Source organism: Sus scrofa, chromosome 4, assembly GCF_054392235.1.
Source record: "Sus scrofa isolate SSC_HxYL_T2T_F1_AM1 chromosome 4, Sscrofa_HxYL_maternal_Yorkshire_Landrace_v2.0, whole genome shotgun sequence".
Classification (NCBI taxonomy): domain Eukaryota; kingdom Metazoa; phylum Chordata; class Mammalia; order Artiodactyla; family Suidae; genus Sus; species Sus scrofa.
Window position 1 is genome coordinate 82,324,669 of NC_139386.1, and position 19,274 is coordinate 82,343,942.

At 45.7% G+C, this 19,274-nt stretch overlaps 1 protein-coding gene across 38 annotated transcripts in view; it reads left to right on the forward strand.

The window, feature by feature from the left end:
- Positions 1–18,756, forward strand: part of ST18 (ST18 C2H2C-type zinc finger transcription factor) — a 300,959-nt gene extending 282,203 nt beyond the window's left edge. For 37 of the 38 annotated variants that reach the window (XM_085022391.1, XM_085022393.1, XM_085022392.1 and 34 more), the window contains 4 exons: positions 4,506–4,594; positions 11,997–12,100; positions 14,049–14,192; positions 16,299–18,756. In XM_085022391.1, coding sequence (XP_084878517.1) covers positions 4,506–4,594; positions 11,997–12,100; positions 14,049–14,192; positions 16,299–16,439 — 478 coding nt within the window. In that variant the 3' untranslated portion in view covers positions 16,440–18,756. Of the gene's footprint in view, positions 1–123; positions 192–4,505; positions 4,595–11,996; positions 12,101–14,048; positions 14,193–16,298 lie in introns of those variants that run through there. The other variant, XR_014843833.1, reaches the window with a different exon arrangement.
- The last annotated feature ends 518 nt before the right edge of the window (positions 18,757–19,274 follow it).

Consider the following 19,274-nt stretch of genomic DNA (forward strand, 5'->3'; position numbering starts at 1 on the left):
TGCTCAGTGGGTTAAGGATCTGGTGTTGCTGTGAGCTGTGGTGTAGGTCCCAGACGCTGCTCGGATCTGGTGTTGCTGTGGCAAGGGCCTAGGCCAGCAGCTACAGCTCCAATTAGCCCCTAGCCTGGGAACCTCCATATGCCACAGGTGCGGCCCTAGAAAATAGACAAAAAGACAAAAAAAAAAAAAAATAGTTGAGAGAGCAATCTCATGTTAAATGTTCACACCACAATTTTTTAAGGACTAATAAAAGTAAAATAAAGGGGAGTTCCCGTTGTGGCGCAGTGGTTAACAAATCCGACTAGAAACCGTGAGGTTGCAGGTTCGATCCCTGCCCTTGCTCAGTGGGTTAAGGATCCCGCATTGCCATGAGCTGTGGTGTAGGTTGCAGATGTGGCTTGGATCCCTCATTGCTGTGGCTCTGGCGTAGGCGGGGGGCTACAGCTCCGATTCGACCCCTAGCCTGGGAACTTCCATATGCTGTGGGAGCGGCCCTAGAAAAGGCAAAAAGACAAAAAATAAAATAAAATATAAAATAAAGGAAGAATAAAAATAGCTTTAGTCAGGGAGGGAAGAACTGAGAGTTTGGGGTTAGCAGATGCGAACTATTATATAAAGGATGGATAAACAACAAGGCCCTACTTACAGCACAGAATACTGTATTCGGTAACCTGTGGGATACCATCATGGAAAAGAACATGAAAAAGAATATATATGTAGAATTGAATCACTTTGCTGTACAGCAAAATTAATACAGCATTGTAAAGCACCTCTACTGCAATAAAATAAATTTTTTTTTTTTTTTTTTTTTTGTCTTTTTGCCTTTTCTAGGGCTGCTCCTGCAGCATATGGAGATTCCCAGGCTAGGGGTCCAATCGGAGCTGTAGCTGCTGGCCTACACCACAGCCACAGCAACACCAGATTCAAGCCACGTCTGCGACCTATATACCACTGCTCACAGCAACACTGGATCCTTAACCCACTGAGCAAGGCCAGGGATTGAACCCACAGCCTCATGGTTCCTAGTCGGATTCGTTAACCACTGTGCCACAACGGGAACTCCTAAAATAAATTTTAAAAATAAATATAGGACATCCTTTATAGGCCACTCTTCATCATGAGCAGCTTCTAGAATAGAAAGATCAGAGTCAGAGTTCAGTTGCTGCTTTTCCATTATTTTCGTTTCCTGTGTAAAATATTTCATAATTTATCAAGTGTTGGCAAACCACATAGCCTCTTTTTGAGATATAATATTATCTATTGTTTTGTTTTGTATCATCTTAATACCACATCATTTAAAATTCTTAAAAACTTACATTCATTCTGCAAACATTTATTAAGAGCTTTGCTTCAGAAATATTTCCTTCCACTTTGCCATGTGTCCTGATCTTTGGATTGAAAATAACTGTTTCATACATGAATGGTAACCAAATGTCTGTGGAAAAAAAGATTTTAAATGGCTGATTATGATAATTTTTAATTTTATTTAAAAACCATATCTCCAAAAATATAACCAGATGGCAAAAGAATTAATGGCTGCTTAGAAAAAGCAAATAATCTTGTCATGTATGACAGGAAACAAATTCTGTTCCATGTTGTCATTATCATTTTGGTGCAATTTAAATAAAACAGATGATATTATAGGAAAGAAGCAGGGCTAAAGGGTGCGTGTCTTCAGGAAAAGCGTATAAACACTGCAGGACAGCACACTCCTTGGGCACTGAGGGCCCCTGAATATACTTACAGCGCTTTCTTTTATTTTCCTTTCCGGTAGCGATTTCTTAATTAAAAAAAAAATTTGTAAAAGTTAAAGACAGGGAATTTGGGGTTGGTAGATGCAAACTATTCCATTTAGAATGGAAACGCAATGAGGTCCTACCATACAGCACGGGGAACTATATCCAGTGTCTTAGGATAGAACATAATGGAAGATAGTATGAGAAAAAGAATGTATATATAGGAGTTCCCACTGTGACTCAGCAGGGTAAGAATCCAACTAGTATCCATGAGGATGCTGGTACGATCCCCAGCCTCACTCAGTGGGTTAGAGGATCCATCATTGCTGTGAGCTGTGGTGTAGGTCACAGTCTTGGCTTGGATCTGGCGTTGCTCTGGCTGTGGCGTAGGCTGGCAGCTATAGCTCTAATTCGACCCCTAAGTCTGGGAACTCCCACATGCCACAGGTGCGGCCATAAAAAGCAAAAAACATATATATATTTGACTGGGTCACTATGCTATACAGCAGAAATTGACACAACACTGTAAATCAACTATAATTGAAAAAATAAATATTTCTCTATTTTATTAAAATAAATGCAAAGAATAAAGTGTCAAAAATGAAAAAAAAAAAAGTTAAAGAGTAAATTACAAACTTTCCCCCACCCGAAGTTCCCATCGTGGCTCAGTGGTTAACGAATCCAACTAGGAACCATGAGGTGGCAGGTTCAATCCCTGGCCTTGCTCAGTGGGTTAAGGATCTGATGTTGCCCTGAGCTGTGGCGTGGTTCACAGATGTGACTCAGATCCCATGTTGCTGTGGCTGTGGTGTAGGTCAGCAGCTACAGCTCCGATTGGACCCCTAGCCTGGGAACCTCCATATGCTGAGGGTGAGAGTCTAGAATAGACAAAAAAACAAAATAAAACTTTTCCCTACCCAAGCTGAATTTGCCATGAGGGGTCGGGGGTACCATTTTGGGTTTTTATTAATTTGAGTCATTCTGTAAAGATCAAATGACAGCGTGTATAAAGATAGCAAGAACCATGGAGTTCCCTAGTGGCTCAGCAAGTTAAGGATCTGGCATTATCACTGTGGTGGCTCAGGTCACTTCTGAGGTTCAAGTTAGACCCCTGGCCCAGGAACTTCTTCATGCCGTGGGCAAGACCCAAAAAATAAAAAATAAAAAAATAAAGACTCCTAGAAAAAACCAGATTCTGCTTTATTATTCATGGAATTTTGAATTTTGACTAATTGGGAACAAATCTTATTCCAATTATGTATGTACAGTTTTACAGAAAACAAAGTAACCACTACTAAAAAAAAAGTGTTTACATGAATGCCAAATAGTAACATTTTAACAAAATGGATTCAATGATAATATCAACAGAAGCTATTTGTATTTTCTTTCTTTTTTTGTCTTTTTTCTTTTTCTTTTTTCTTTTTCTTTTTTGTCTTTTTTAAGGCCAAACCTGCAGCATATGGAGGTTCGCAGGCTAGGGGTCAAATCAGAGCTTCAGCTGCCAGCCTACACCACAGCCACAGCAATGCTGACTCCTTAACCCACCGAGTGAGGCCAGAAGTCAAACCTGCGTCCTCATGTATACTAGTCACATTCATTGCTGCTGTGCCACAATGGGAACTCCAACAGTAACTATTTGTATTTTAATCTAAGAAAAAAACAGAAAATATTTTGTGTTATTTGAGGGTTTTTTTTTTTTTTTTTTTTTGGTCTTTTTAGGGCCACACCCGCAGCATATGGAGGTTCCCAGACTAGAGGTCCAGTCAGACCTGTAGCCACCAGCCTATGCCAGAGCCACAGCAACTTGGGATCCGAGCTACATCTGTGACCTATACCATAGCTCACAGCAACACCGGATCCTTAACCCACTGGAGCAAGGCCAGGGATCGAACTCGTGTCCTCATGGATGCTAGCTGGGTTCATTAACCACTGAGCCACAATGGGAATGCCTGCTTTTGTTGTAATAGATATTATTACTTTCTGCAGAGAGACTTCAAATTATAATGAGTAGGCAGGCAAAGACTTTTTTTTTTTTAAAGTGTAGTTGATTTACAGTGTTGTGCCAAATGCTGCTGTAGAGCATAGTGACCAGGTCATACATAGATATACATCATGTAGATACATTTTTTTTCTTATGTTATCTTCCATCATGTTCTCTCCCAAGTGACTGGATATAGTTCCCTGTGCTGTACAGTAAGACCTCATTTCTTATTCATTCTAAATGGCATAGTTTGCATCTACTAACCCCAAACTCCCTCCTCCCCCTTGACAACCACAAGTCTGTTCTCCATGTCTGTGAGTCTATTTCTGTTCTGTAGACAGGTCCATTTGTGCCGTATTTTTGATCCCACATATAAGTGATATCATATGGTATTTTTCTTTCTCTGACTTCACTTAGTATGATAATCTCTAGTTGCATCCATGTTGCTGCAAATACCACTACTTCATTCTTTTTTATGGCTGAGTAGTATTCCATCTTCTTAATCCATTCATCTGTCAATGGACATTTAGATTGTTTCCATGTCTTGGCTACTGTGCATAGTGCTTCAATAACATAGGGGTGCATGTATCTTTTTGAATTATAGTTTTGTCTGGATATATGCCCAGGAGTGGGATTGCTGGATCATATGGTAGTTCTATTTTTAGGTTTCTGAGGCACCTCCATACCGTGTTCTATAGTGTTAAATAGGAAGCACTAAATATAAAATGTTTAATTTGTATAAGAAATAATAGTTGTTTCGCCCAGCAGTATAATTTCTCTTTTCACAGCTTATCTGGATGTCCCCTCAATGCACAGGCCATCAAGAAGGGCAAGGTCTCCGAAGAACTAATGACCATCAAGCTCAAAGCAACTGGAGGTAAGAGGGTCTGGTGGTGCCACCACCCCCATGGTTGAGACCCTGGGTCCCCAAAGGGTCCCGAGTAACAAATCAGTCCCCACATGGGCAGTGCGACCTAAATAGGCAAGAAGGAAGCTTTCCTCAAATTTGAACTATAACTCTCCCTAAGATCCGGTGTTGTAGTGAGCTGTGGTGTAGGTCGCAGATGTGGCACGGATCTGGAGTTGCTGCGTCTGTGCTGTAGGCCCAAAACTGCAGCTCTAATTCAACCCTTAGCCTGGGAATTCCCATATTCTGTGGGTGCCACCCTAAAAAGACCAAAAAAAAAAAAAAGAATTTATTGCTTTTTTTCCCTTACTCTTTAACAAAGCTCCCCAACAGAGAAAATCAAGCAATGATACTTGATGGATTAGGGCACATTGGCTAAACTTCTGTCCTTCATTCCTGAAAATGACATGTTTTTTGTAAATGTGTGTGTGTGTGTGTGTGTGTGTGTGTGTGTGTGTGTGAGAGTGTGTGCGTGTTCCCAGTGTAAGCCTTCTATTGAGTTTCGAGAAACAGTTTGGGGCATCTATGTCTGAATCCTTACATTTTCTTCCACACGCAGAATGGTATTTTTACAGTGAATCCGGGTGGTTTAATTTAGCATCTATCTCTACGGGGTTTCCCTGCACACCTCTCCAGGGTCAGTCCCTGACCACAGTTCGTGTGCGGTCCTGGGCACGATTTGGACCTCTCGGTTTGGACCTTCTCACGTTCCTCCGGTCCCTGAGCGCTTCTCCTGAGTTCTCATCCGCATTGTCTCAGGCACATGTTTCCATCGGGCATCCTCCCGGAACGTCTGGGAAACAACGGCAAGGCGGTTAGTTTGCTTTGGAGATTTTACTGGATGGCGTCTGAGGCACAGGAGTAGTACTGAACTGGGGACTCTGTCGCTGCTTTATTCCTCTGATGGCATCGCTCCATCTCTTATACCGTGTGTGACTTTAAAAGAAGATACGCCTTATCCTGGGGGAGTCTCCGACTGCTTGGCTCCCAGGGCCTCGTCGGCTTCAGAAGCTCCACCTGGGGTGGCCTGGGCCCCACCCCCTCCGCGGCTGCGCATGCTCGGAGGCAGGTCAGGGCTCTGGACCATTGGCCCACACCTACCGTCTTCATCCTCCCAACATTCAGATGCTCAGAGTGGTTTCTCAGGCCCTCTCCTTGCTCCTTGGAAATACTCCCCACTCTTCAGACACCTCGAGCACGGTTTTTGTTTTGTTTTGTTTGTGGGTTTTTTTTGCGACGTTGGCACAATTTAGTATTTATTCATTACCTTATTTCAAGTAGTATTTAAAGGGTGGGGCATGCAATGCTACATTAAGAGGAAAAGGGCAAGCTACTTAAAAATTAATCCCCAAAATGAGACAAAAGAAAGTGGAAGGTAAGCAAGGTGGTGTCAAGAGGATGATAAAAAGAGTGTGAGGCAAGCCCTCTTGCAGTGGGTAAAAAAGGATCCCAACGTTGCTTTTAGCTTTTTAGAAGCCAAAGCAAAAGGAAGATACAATCATAGAATCACACTGTCAGTAAGTAAATTCAGAAGCAGGAAGTTCTTCAGAGTCTTCGTTTCGAGACATCAACACCGACACAGAAAGGGAAATCCCAGGCGGCTGGACAGGAAGGCAGTTGGCAAAGCAGAGACTAGAGCGAAGCGCTACAGATCGAATACTGTGAAGCGCTGCGGGGTGCAGGGCACTTGCGCCTGGTGCGCCTCGATCAGTCACAGAACTGGGGGCAGCCGGTGGGCACGCCTTGCAACGGGTCCTTTGAAGTGCACCACCCCCCGGCCGCTGAGCCTGCAAAAGATACAGAACCACGGCAAGGCGGGTGGAACCGGTTGACAGATGTGCGGAGTGCGATTATTCTAGGTGAGCCAGAAAACAGGGAATGACGTGTTTTTACCATTTAAGGAGCCAGAGGCTGATGTCCACCCAAAGCTTGAGAACCTACAAGGACTTGTCATACATGAAGAAAAATCTGCCGGAGCTCAGCTGGCATCTGTCGAAGGTCAAAGAGGACCTAAAGTGCTCTCGATGCTGCCAGTGTGCAGCCCCTGGCTTTCTGCTTGGCCCAAGTCACTGTTCCCTGGATGACTTGGCCTCAATCACTGTTCCCTGGATGACTCCCAAAGCTAGGGGAACACAGCACCCTCAGTCGTTAAAATTATCAAGTGGCTGTAACAATTATAAAGTGCAAGCAACTGAAAATTTCTTAGAATACTAGGCTGAGCTAACCTAGGTATACACCTTTCATGCAATTGGTTGAATTAGGCAATACATGAGGAGAATTTTCCCCACAAACCAATTAAAACATGGAAGGCTTATATTACACATGTTGGCATTGATTTTAGAAGGACTGATCCTCAATTCTCCTTCCTTGCCGTAATTAAACTTCCACATTCATTTTTTAAGGCCATGACCAGTCTTGATAATAAAATTAGATCATCTGTACATGAATGAATGCTCGCCTTTCTGTTCTTTGTGGGGACAAGTAAAAGTTACAATGGCTGGCCCCATTCTTCCCATGTGACAAAGGAGCATGTTCTAAATATCAGGACACATAAGTCCTCTCTGGACACTGACTCTCATTAGTCCCTCAGTAACTAAAACCATGGAGTTCCCGTCGTGGCGCAGTGGTTAACGAATCCGACTAGGAACCATGAGGTTGAGGGTTCGGTCCCTGCCCTTGCTCAGTGGGTTAATGATCCGGCATTGCCGTGAGCTGTGGTGTAGGTTGCAGACGTGGCTCGGATCCCAAGTTGCTATGGCTCTGGCATAGGCCGGTGGCTACAGCTCCGATTCGACCCCTAGCCTGGGAATCTCCATGTGCTGCGGGAGCGGCCCTAGAAAAGGCAAAAAGACAAAAAAAAAAAAAAAAACTAAAACCATTAGATTTACATTAACTCATTTTCCTGTAAATAAAAGAAGCAGCCAGATTTTAGGCTGTAAACACAGTATAACAATAAAGGTTCACTCAAGAAATACAGCAGAATTCATCTGAGATATAATAGCTTCATTTGTACAATATGAAGAAAATAATAACTTAAAGCCCCTTATAAGTTGAATACACCTGCCATCCACAGGCATACACATCACTCACAATGTGTACAGAATACAAAGAAAATGTTATTGTAAATCATAGAGTCCCTAATTATGTAAGTTGAACATAGATTTGTACCAACAAAAATTAGAACAATTGAATGTAAAGAAGCCATATTCGCTTGCTTTCAAACAAGGAGACTCTATAAAGAACCAGGGTCATTGAAGAGTTCAGGCCAATATTTAGTGGAAAGTTTCCATGGTTTCCTAGCAGCATGCAGCTAGTCTAACCCAACACTCTGCTTCCTATTGTAGGTAGATATTTATATCTGCAAAGCCACATCTGTGCACACTTTTTACTGATACTTTCCAAATCGATTAAATATGCATGAGGAGAGGTAACATGATACTGGTTGAGAGAAACTTTTCTGGAATCTGAGAGCTTCGGTTTTGAATCCCAGCTCCACCACTAACTACTAAATCTCTTCCTGCCTTGGTTTTCCCGCCCATGATATGAGGTGATAAGAGAATCCAGTGAGTTAGGATGTGTCAGTGCGCTGTGAATTCCAGATGCGCCCCTCCCAGTTCTGCTTGGGGCAGGGAAGGCAGGGGTGCTCCCACGGACTGTCTGAATAGAAATAGACCAGGTGATGTTGTCACGGAAAACAAGCACAAGGAGATGGACTGAATTGGCTCCTGTGGCTCAGGTAGCTCCTCACATCCCAGGAATCAAGTGAAAACATTAGCTTACCACGTATCAATCTCATGAGAATTCAGGGAGCGTCTCCTGTGTATTAGACCCTGTCCTGCTGTGTCTTTTTCTGAGGTCCCATCTCGTGATCCTACCTTCTTTGTAGGCTTCAGGCCACCGTGTTATGATGCATCTTCCAAACAGCTCCACCTGGATGGGTTCCGAGGCTCGAGTGTCTTCGCTAAGGCTGGGTGTCCGGGGAACATAACCCTACCTAGGTCTCAGGACCCAGAACCCAGGCTGTCGCTCAAGTTCCCACCAGCATCCACAGTTCACAGCCAAACTGAATTCAGGTTTTCCTGCTGGAAACTGCAGGGCCCGAGCCCTCCTCTTCCCAGAAACGTGGATGGTTCCCTGGCTGCTGGAGCAGAAACAGGTCCTCAGCCTGGATCCCTGCATCTCCTAAAATCCGCCACAAGCACTGTACGTTCTACCTGCGACTTTTATCTCACCTCTGCTTCTGCCGCACCTGCTGCCACTGCCAAGGGGCCATCAGACCAGCCTGAGCCCAGCAGCCACCTCCTAAAGGTCCTGCCTTCTTCTCTGTCTCCCTCTCCATCCTTCCTCTGCCTAGAAATCTGAATTAGGCTTTTGAGAAGTTGGACAGGTCACATCAATTCCCCTGTTTAGCATTCTTCTGCGACTCACATTGCCTGGGAATGCCCCCCAGCTCCTGGAGGAGCCCCCATGGCCTGCTGCCCTCCCCCAGACCCTCCCCACCCCAGGCCTCCGTGTTTTCTGCCTCCTCCCTAGGGGCTGCCCCTCTCCACCGCTGGCACTTCCTCTCCCACCTCTTCTGTAAGTGAATTAAAGTCTTAGATTAAAGGCGTCTCCTCCAGCGCTCACTTACTGGTGCCCTGCTTATTCCTTAGGCTCTTCGGGGGCTCATGAGCCCCCCTCCCCCCTTGCTTAGGGTCTGTACACCAGCTGTGATTTAGGAAAATACCATTCCCTGAAGTGGAATTTCATTCCAAAGAAACAGAGGGGAAAAGCACTGTGACAGAGAAATGTAGCAGTAGAAGTTTTCACTTAAATGCTGCTATTACTCAGAATACCTGTCTGATTCGTCATCTCTGCTCCCTGACATTGCTGAGAACAAGTCTCTCAACCCCTTTTGGCTGAGAGGAGACTCTGCCAGAGGGATTCCAGCCTGTGTAACATGATGCTCAGATGCAGCCTGGGAGTTCCAGTTGTGGCGCAGGGGTAACAAACCTGACTATTATCCAGGAGGATGGGGGTTCAATCTCTGGCCTCATTCAGTGGGTTAAGGATCTGGCGTTGCCGTGAGCTGTGGTTTAGGTTGCAGATGAGTCTTGGATCCCATGTTGCTGTGGCTGTGGCTGTGGTGTAGGCTGGCAACTGCAGCTCTGATTTGACCCCTAGCCTGGGAACTTCCAGATACCATGGGTGCATCCTTGAAAAAAAAAAAAGAAAGAAAGAAAAAGAAAAAGAATGCAGTGCAGTTCTCCAGACCTGGCCAGTGCAGATTAAGCCCTGGGCCCCGGATCCCCAAGAGCCTGGGGTTTGGTCCTGGGATATTGTCTATTGCTTCCTCTGTAACTATGTCGTAAATTGCTGTGGGCGCTAAAGCACTAGCCTTAGCTGTTGCTTTGCTTTTCTTCTTTATTGAATCTCAGAGCCTGGTTTTAGATAAATCTTAAGACATCCTCTCACTGTACATGCACCAGTGAGATAGTTAGTTACTTACAATCAAGCAAGAAATTCCTACCAAGCAGCCACCTGCTGTAAACATTCAGGGCTGACCTTTTTTTCTTAGCATCGTGTGGTAAGCATTACCCATCTTGGGGCAGAGGCAGGGTGGGGGAGGCAGGTGGCTGTTCCAGGTTGTACTTTCATGCACAGTGTGCCCCAGGAACCTTGCACACCCTCCTGTTGTAGGTGTGTCTCAGGTGCATGCCTGTGAAAGCAGCTGCTGGGCTGTGGAGCACATGAAGCTCACCTTCAATAGGTGATGAATTGTGTCAGAGTCGTGACCACGAAAACCGCAGTGCTTGCTCTTCCTCACACGCTGCCTGTCTCCCCGTCCTGCCCCTGCTCGGTCTCATGAAATCCAAACACAGGAGCTCACAGTTATCCCTTCGATCTGCCAGCTCTTGGCTTGGAGTCACCACTCTGCACTGTTGCAATGACTTTAAACCCTGCTCTGGCGTCTGTAACATGAGGCACTATCCCCAGCTTTCTAAAATCTTTAAAGGGTATTCCTATTTCTTCTGTGAAAGAATGATGGGAAAATAACTCCTATTCATTGAGAATCGGCTCTATGCCCAGCACTTTTTTTTTCTTTTTCTTTTTTTCTCTTTTGGCCACCCCATAGCACATGGAGTTCCCAGGCCAGGGATCGATCCAAGCTGCAGTTACACCAGATCTGCAGCAACACCAGATCTTTAATCCACCGTGTCAGGCCAGGATGGAACCTGTGTCCAGATGCTGCAGAGACACCGCTGATTCCATCTCGCCACCAAGGAAACTCTAGCACTTTACATTTTAATCGCATTCATTCTTACGCCACTTTCCCAAAGCACAAGGAAGTGAAGGAAGTGACTCCCGCTCGAGACCAAGTCAGGCAGCATCCAAACTCCACGCCCACGTCCCCGACGGCAGCTCCTTGGGACCCAGGTCCTTGGGGAAGCCGGGCTGTGGGTCCCAGATGTGGCCCACCTGTCAGCACCCCCTCGGCCTCTAGGGATGGCTCACATGGTCCCACTCGGTGACCAAACGGGTCACTGCTCAGCACAGACCAAGTCCTCCTGCCCTGGCAGTGCTGTGCCCAAGAGAACGCTTAAAAACTCTACCAGTTCTGCCCCTTCCTTTGGGGCAGGCAGGAGATGCAGCCCCATCAGTGGTCAGCGTGGCCTCCTTCAGCCTCTGTGAGGCTCTGGCCTTCTCAGGGGAAAGGGGCTGTGACCCCTGCCCCACGGGGTCCAGACAGGTGTAAGTGAGAGGGTATAGGCAAACCTGCCCAGCGGCAGACCTGGAACAGAGCCGGGCTGCATTAACCACTGGGGCTTTTCTTTCTTTTTTTTTTTTTGTCTTTTTTAGGGCTGCACCTGCAGCATATGGAGGTTCCCAGGCTAGGGGTCTAATAGGAGTTGTAGCCGCCAGCCTACGCCAGAGCCACAGCAATGCAGGATCCGAGCCGCGTCTGCAACCTACACCACAGCTCACGGCAACGCCGGATCGTTAACCCACTGAGCAAGGGCAGGGACCGAACCCGCAACCTCATGGTTCCTAATCGGATTCGTTAACTACTGAGCCACAATGGGAACTCCCCTTTTCTTTCTTAATAGTTGCCCACACCTACGGCATATGGAAGTTTCCAGGCCAGGGATCGAATCTAAGCCTCAGCTACAGCAAAGCCGGGTCCTTTAACCACAGAGGTAACTGGGACTTTTCTTAGTAAGGAAGTAAATCCGGCAGCTCCTTGAACCCAGTTTTTTAGAATCTTGGATATGGATTGGGATAAAATTTCATTTCAAGTTGAAGTCTCATTTTCACTCATTAAATGTAAAATGACTCTGATTCGTCACAGTCTCCTTTTCCGTTTGAACTAAAATTGTCTGGCTTCCTACAGGCATAGAGAGTGATGAAGAAATTAGGCATTTGGATGAAGAAATAAAGGAACTCAACGAGTCCAACCTTAAAATTGAAGCAGATATGATGAAACTCCAGACGCAGGTAAAAAAAAAAAAAGAAAAAGAAAAAAAAAAAAAAGAAAGAGAAGGAAAGCAATGAGTTGTGTGTAGGTAAATTGTAATCTTAAGGGGAGGCTGAACATTAAACTGGTAAACCCTGAGCAAAGCATCCCGATCTCATGTGAACACACCAGGCGCATCTCCGTCAGGAGACCCCTGTGATGCTTGATGAGGTGGCTTGCCCTGGGCCAGGCCTGATTTGATGGCTGTAGGCTGAGCTGCTCACATGTCTGCCTTGGGTGCATCAAAGGCTTTAAAAGCACATAAAGCAGATTATCCGAGTCTGTTGACCTTGTGGTGCTTTAGAAAAACTGTCATGAGAAAATATGAGAGCCCTTGCTTTTATTCAAAAGTCAAGTAACCAGAGAAACTTTTTAAATTTCATTTTTATGGAACACCTCTGAATGAGTCAGTATTTGATAGAAACAGATCTTTTCCAAGATTTTCATGATTCTTTACTAAAAATCCAAGCACTTTTCCAATTCTGCAGTCTCCTGGGTAATTCTGCCCCGTCCCCTGATTAAATTTACCCAAATTAAATGTTCAGTCTAGGATTTTCAAAAGATGCTAATAATAACTCTATTGCAACAGATCAGAAGGAAAAGAATGATCCAGCTAGTCTTAAGTGTCTTTCTCCCTTCTGTCCTTTCCTAAATGTGGGATTTAGGCCACTGTGGTCGCTGACTCTCAGAAGTCCTCGCTCAGCGACTTAAAACAGAAGCCTTAGTCCACCTGAAAAGCAGGTGTCAGTGTGACCAGCATCATAATCTTCCGTTAATAGTGACTGACCGACCTACAGGAGTTCCCGTCGAGGCGCAGTGGTTAATGAATCCGACTAGGAACCATGAGGTTGCGGGTTTGATCCATGGCCTTGCTCAGTGGGTTAAGGATCCGGCATTGCTGTGAACTGTGGTGTAGGTCACAGACGTGGCACGGATCCCACGTTGCTGTGGCTGTGGTGTAGGCTGGAGGCGACAGCTCCAATTAAACCCCTAGCCTGGGAACCTCCATATGCCGTGGGAGCGGCCCAAGAAATGGCAAAAAGACCCAAAAAATAAATAAATAAATAGTGACTGACCTACAAAAAGAGCTCCATGCCCTGGTTTACAGGTCACGGGAACTGGTCTCGAGAACCGTTAGTGGAGGAAGCAGAGGCCTCTGCCCTCCTGAAGCTTCAGGTCTAGAAGGGTCCGCACACAGTGACAAACCAAGTCACAGACGATACATTCCCGCCTCCAAGCAGATTTCAGTACCAAGAGGTAGCCAGGCAGCGCTCAGAAAGAAGGACGCATTTTGGTGAAGACGGGGAGCTTAGGCAAACAAGGTGAGGGTGGAGGTTAAAAACGGCCAGTGCAAACCCCTACCTCTTGAGACATGCAGGGTTTGAGAAACAGCAGAGAAAGTGATCTGGGGGTTATGGGATCTGAGTTCCTGGGAACATAGGGAGCTCCAGGGCCATTTCTGAGACCTTGGTTTTCAGTCTGAATGAAGGCAGAGCTATCATGCGGTCTACAGCCGAGGGCTGACACGATCCCATTTGACCTACAGCCGGAACAGCATTTAGGAGACTGGTGTGTGTAGGTGTGTTGAAGATGGCCAGGAGGAGGTTGGGTGGGCACAGCAGGAGCAGAAGTGCCCCCAGGAAAGAGTCACGGTCAGGGTGGTGGGACGCAGGTTTGGGGAAATAGCAATGCTTTGCCCTTGAATGTGCCGAGCTCGAGGCGTGCACCCCACAGCCTGTGGAGGCGTGGATCTGAATCGTGGGAGAATCTGGGCTGAACTGTGCATAAAGTGATTCCAGCCCTCGGAGTGATGGGCAGGGGGCAGGCGTGTGAGGGGAGGGGGCCGGCTGGGCCACCCTCAGCACCAGACCCTGCTGCCCCTCGTCCCTCCAGACCCTCGCCCACCAGCCCACGCTGTTTCCACTGCAGATCACATCTATGGAGAGCAACTTAAAGACGATAGAGGAGGAGAACAAACTGATAGAACAGAACAACGAGAGCTTGCTGAAGGAGCTGGCGGGGCTGAGCCAAGCCCTCATTTCCAGCCTCGCTGACATCCAGCTCCCACAGATGGTAAGTCCCAGGCACCCCCAGCGCCCCCAGCATCCCCAGCTCTCCCAGTGCCCACAGCACCCCCAGGGCTCCTGGACCCCCAGCTCTCCCAGTGCCCCCCAGCACCCCCAGTGCTCCCAGCACTGGCCAGCGGCCACCCACAGGCAGGGCGGGGACAGAAGTGTCGGCTCTGGGGGCCAGCCGCCCCCGCCGCCCCACCTTCCATCATCGGGATCCTGATACATATGCACATTTACCCTACATCACAGCCAAGGATCTCAATACAGCCGGAGTCACTCAAAGAGGAGGGCTTATTTGAAACTTGTTTCATAATGTAAGGTGGACACTGGAGGCCCCAGTTCTCACTCAAAAAATTTATTTCCACATGGAAAGTTGCTTCTGTGGCTTACAAAACCTTAGACCCGGCCACTGACATCATCTACCCAAATCAAGAACTGTAAAAAAATTATAATTTTGCGCTTCCTTTCTCCGAAGGATGAAGAATATCCTTATGTTCCCCTCATAAAGGGTACAAAGCACAAAAGTGAGCAAAAGCTAAACACATAGTTGAGGCATAGCAAGTATTTAAAATTCATAGAAAATTAGTTTCCTTTACATTTTCATAAATATAATAAACATTTGGGAGAGGGACTACATTGTTGAATGCTTTTAATTTCCTCAGTACATGCATTTTCAAAACAAGTTTTCTAAAGCTGAAAGTTTTATATACAGAAAACTTTGAAAAAAGCAGCAATTTAATAAAGAAATAGGATTGGTTTCCTGAAAGCAAGAAATCTCTCCATTTACCCAGCTTCCCAGTATGGAGCCCTTGTGTTGACCATTTCCAAAGAGGTCTCTTCACAATGAAAAAAATCAATAATGTAATAACACAATGGAAAATGAATTATAACTGGGACTTCCCCTGTGATGCAGTGGGTTAAGAATCCCACTGTAAGCTGTGGTATAGGTTGCAGATGTGGCTCGGATCCAGCACTGCTGTGGCTGTGCCATAGGCCAGCGGCTGCAGCTCCCATTGAACCCCTAGCCCGGGAACCTCCATATGCAGCAGGTGTAGCCCTAATAAAACAAAACAAAATAAAAACAGTGAGGCTCTCTGCGGAGGTGAGGGTTCAATCCCTGGGCTGGTGCAAAGGGTTAAAGATCCAGAAATGCTGTGCGGCTGTGTTGTAGGTCACAGCTGCAGCTCAGATTCAGTCCCTGGCCTGGGGAAATTCCATATGCCAGGAGCACAGCCATTAAAAAAAAAAAAAAAAAAAAAAAAAACTAAAAAATTTTGAAAAAAGAAAATAAATTATTACTTTATGACCCATATTAAGGTAATTATTGAAATATTGTTTCTTAACATTTGTCTAACTCATATTTCAAATTTGTATTCTGTTATATTTTCTTCAAAGATGCCATAAAAATCATGGTTGCCATACGGGGCACCTCGTACTTTACATATTTACATTGGGGCACTCCTGGTGGTGATTTGGGGGCAGGTTGCCCCAAAACAAATGCACAATTTATTCTGATCCCTGGTCTCCCATCCTATTCCAGAAACACCCCCATGCATAGAGGAGAGGAGGTGAACAGACCCCCACTTGGGGGATCTGCTACTCCACCTGCAAGGCTGGGGAGGGAGGCCAAATGCCTGATGGTGACCCCCAGGGGAAAATGGACAAAAGGCATCTGAGGAGGAAAAAGGACACGTCCCCCCAGACAGTTGTGAGCCAGCAGCTTAAACTCCTCAAAGCCCAGCCCACAGCTGTCTAAGGAACCTTCTGGCACAAGCAAAGCCCTCCCCTCCTGCCTGCCCCCACCCCCTGCACACTAGCTCTGGGCTGAGCAGGGGCAGGGAAGGAGGTGGGGCTGTGAGCCCCCCAGCTCAGCAGCCAGATCTCCTCCTGCTGTGGCTCCAAACTGACCTCAGACTAGGAACAGGCAGTGCCACTCACCCCACAACTGTGGGAGGAACTCCTCCACAGCTCAGGCCCCGAATCCCCCACCTGCCATGGGCACCAGAGTCCTTCGGCCCCTCCCGGAGTCCAGAGTCAGATGCCCTGTTCCTCTGGCCTCCGCAGCCCAGACCACGTGACTGGTACAATGTCTTTTCTCGTCCTTCAGGGGCCCATCAGTGAGCAGAATTTTGAGGCATATGTCAACACGCTCACGGACATGTACAGCCACCTGGAGCGGGACTACTCCCCGGAATGCAAGGCTCTGCTGGAGAGCATCAAGCAGGCCGTGAAAGGCATCCACGTATAGGACCCCACGCCGCCCGCGGGCCGCGCCACCTGCAGCTACGCAGCCCCGCAGGCGGATCCAGAGGGGCTCCAGCCGCAGAGGCAGGCAGGTGCTCTACCCGTTACACTTGCAACGTTGCACTAACTTCTCCCCCCAGCTGACGTGAAAAGGAAAGAAAAACTATGATAGACTCTTTGGATTAAAAGCGATGCAGTCAAATATCAGATCTTATTTATTTTCATATGTTTTTCTTTTATTTCGTCATTGCACTCCTTTGGGTTTTTGGGTTTGGTTTTTTTTTTTTGTAAAGTATATGTAAAATAAATGTGACATTTTTATATTTTATTTATTTCTAATCAAAGAGTTTTTTATCTTTTAACTGCATTTTGAAGTCTGCCATATTTTTACAAGTGTGTTGATTAATTTATTTTCCAATAGAATTTAAATAGAAATGCTATTCTCAAATCGCATATCTTGCTGGGTTTAAACAAGAAGACAAAGACGTATGAAGGAAATCCTTGTCTAAGGACTGCATGATGGTCCAGTTTGACTTTTATTGCACACGTTTCCCCTCCCCACCTCCTTCACTGGCTTTGTACTTAGGAGCGGGCTTGGGTCAGGTGTGGGTGGGGACAGCAAGTTAAAAAGGCGCCCTCGAGTGCAGTGTGCGCCCTCACAGAAGCACAGTAGACTGGAAAACAGCCTGTTCGGAATTTGTGAGCAATAATTAAATACAGCAATCAGCAAAGGATTCGACTTGGCTGTTCAGTTTTAGTTAATATGAATTATTTATTTGGAATGTTTTCAGGAAACAAGCTTTTTTAGTGGTGCAGGTTTGTCTCTTTGTTTTTCAAGTCATATCATATAGCTGGCAACTCTTGTCCCAAGATGAGACATGAGACTCAATGTGGCCGGCCAGGCTTTCCTGCCACGCTTGGGCGCAACACACAAGGGACGATATTGATGTAGATTTGTACTTTGCAAATGCGAACGCATCCACATGGAAAACTGTGTAGATACCATATCCCCTGAAATAGCATTTATCTTACTGGGTTGACTGGGAAGAAATGGAAAATGGAGTCACAGGTGCAGAAATGGTACCAGGAACTGAGTCATTGCTTTGAACACTGGCAACATTGTCTCAGCCTCCTTAGGCAACAAGCCAACTTCCAGTTGGACAAAAGTCTTTGTGCAGAAGGACAAGAGCAACAAAGCACACATACTCACACCTGCAGGCACACACCCACACAGACTCACTCAAGGACACGAAATGGAGCCCGCCATCTTGCATTTCTGGACGGAGCAGAGTTTAGTAGTTGCTGTAGTAAAGGCAATGTCTATTTCAGGGATTGTAAAGTAGTTAAGCCTTGTTTCAAAAGTTTTTTTATATTTATTTTTTTTAAGAAAAAGGTATAGACAACCAGCTAAACTGCCTTTTTGCTGTGCACACACACCTGGTGTGCCTCGTGCCTCCGTGTAAATGGGCTTGGTTTCTGTGCTGTAACAAAGTGTTTATTTTTCCTATAGCCTCATGGATGTAGCCTGACCGAGATGTCGCTCCCAGGCTTGGTGTATCCACTGTTATCACTGTTACTGGACAAAGTAAAACACCGTCCACGGTGATTCCACGCCCTGACACTGGTGGTTGTTCTGTATTAAGTGGGGCTTATCTTTGGTTTGGGGTTCATTTGAACCCTTGACTCTTAGTCTAGTGAAAATGAGATGTCTGTTCTTCAGTAGGAACGATGGTTATTTAAAAATCAACTTAAAAAAAAAGAGCTACTACGTGTGCTGTCTATTATAAACGGGACACCAAACAAAATTTTCTATTAAAGTTATGTACTTGCAAACATTTTGCTATACAATACTTGATAGATGCATACAAATGAGTTCACTTATTACAAAGACAAAAGTTTAATTTGCTAAATATTTTAACAAGTTTGTTATATATTTTATTTAATTTAAAAGAAATCTCTTACCAACCTATGTATTTATTACCATAATTTACTATGACTTCAGGGTCATGGATTTGTGTTTGCATAGTTTGAGCAGGATGTTTTGTGAAGTATGTTGGTATTTATTTGCTTCCTTTGTACTTGATGTGTTTTGTAATGTGCACTGAAATTTTTTCCTTTCGACTATGTTAATGATCCATACTGGAAATTGGGTCTTTTGTAAACAACAAAAAGGCAAGGATGTATGCATTTTTTTTTAATTTGACGTAGTTTGTATACCATTTCTTCAAACAATTAATATTTCTTACATCAAAGCAACCGGTTGTGTTCAGTGCTGTACATTTGGTGTATGGTAGGAAATAAAAATTGATAATGAGTTTCAACGTGATCTTTCTCAGGCTGCTGTGTAGAGGACCCTGGCCTTCTCAGAAGGAGCCTGTCCCCAAGGGAAGGGTACACCTGAGCCTTTGAGCCGCTCTGCTGCTTTCAGGCCCATCAACCAATCTGCTTGGCTTATTTTTCCACCCCAAGTGGACAGTGTTTGGGGCCAGTTGGTGAGCCGTCCCACCCCGGGGTTCGGTAAATACACGCACAGGTCAGCAGATGCCTTCCATGTCGGGGAACCTGTGCCCACACCAGCAGGAACTCTTCTGCCCCTAGTGAGCAGTGAGCAGAGAGGCCTCTCCTCCAGATGCCAACGCTCCCTTGCGTGCAGAGTACATGCGTCTATTCAGAAAAGCCAGTTGGACTCAGATTAAAGGAAAATAATTCTTGATGCATCTCTTTTGTTTGCATGTTTTTCCTATCTCATGTCAAACAGCTCGATTTTGTTTTCCAGTTTCAGTTTCTGCCCAGTTGAATATCCAGGTTAAAGGACTGGTTACCACTTATATTCAATGTG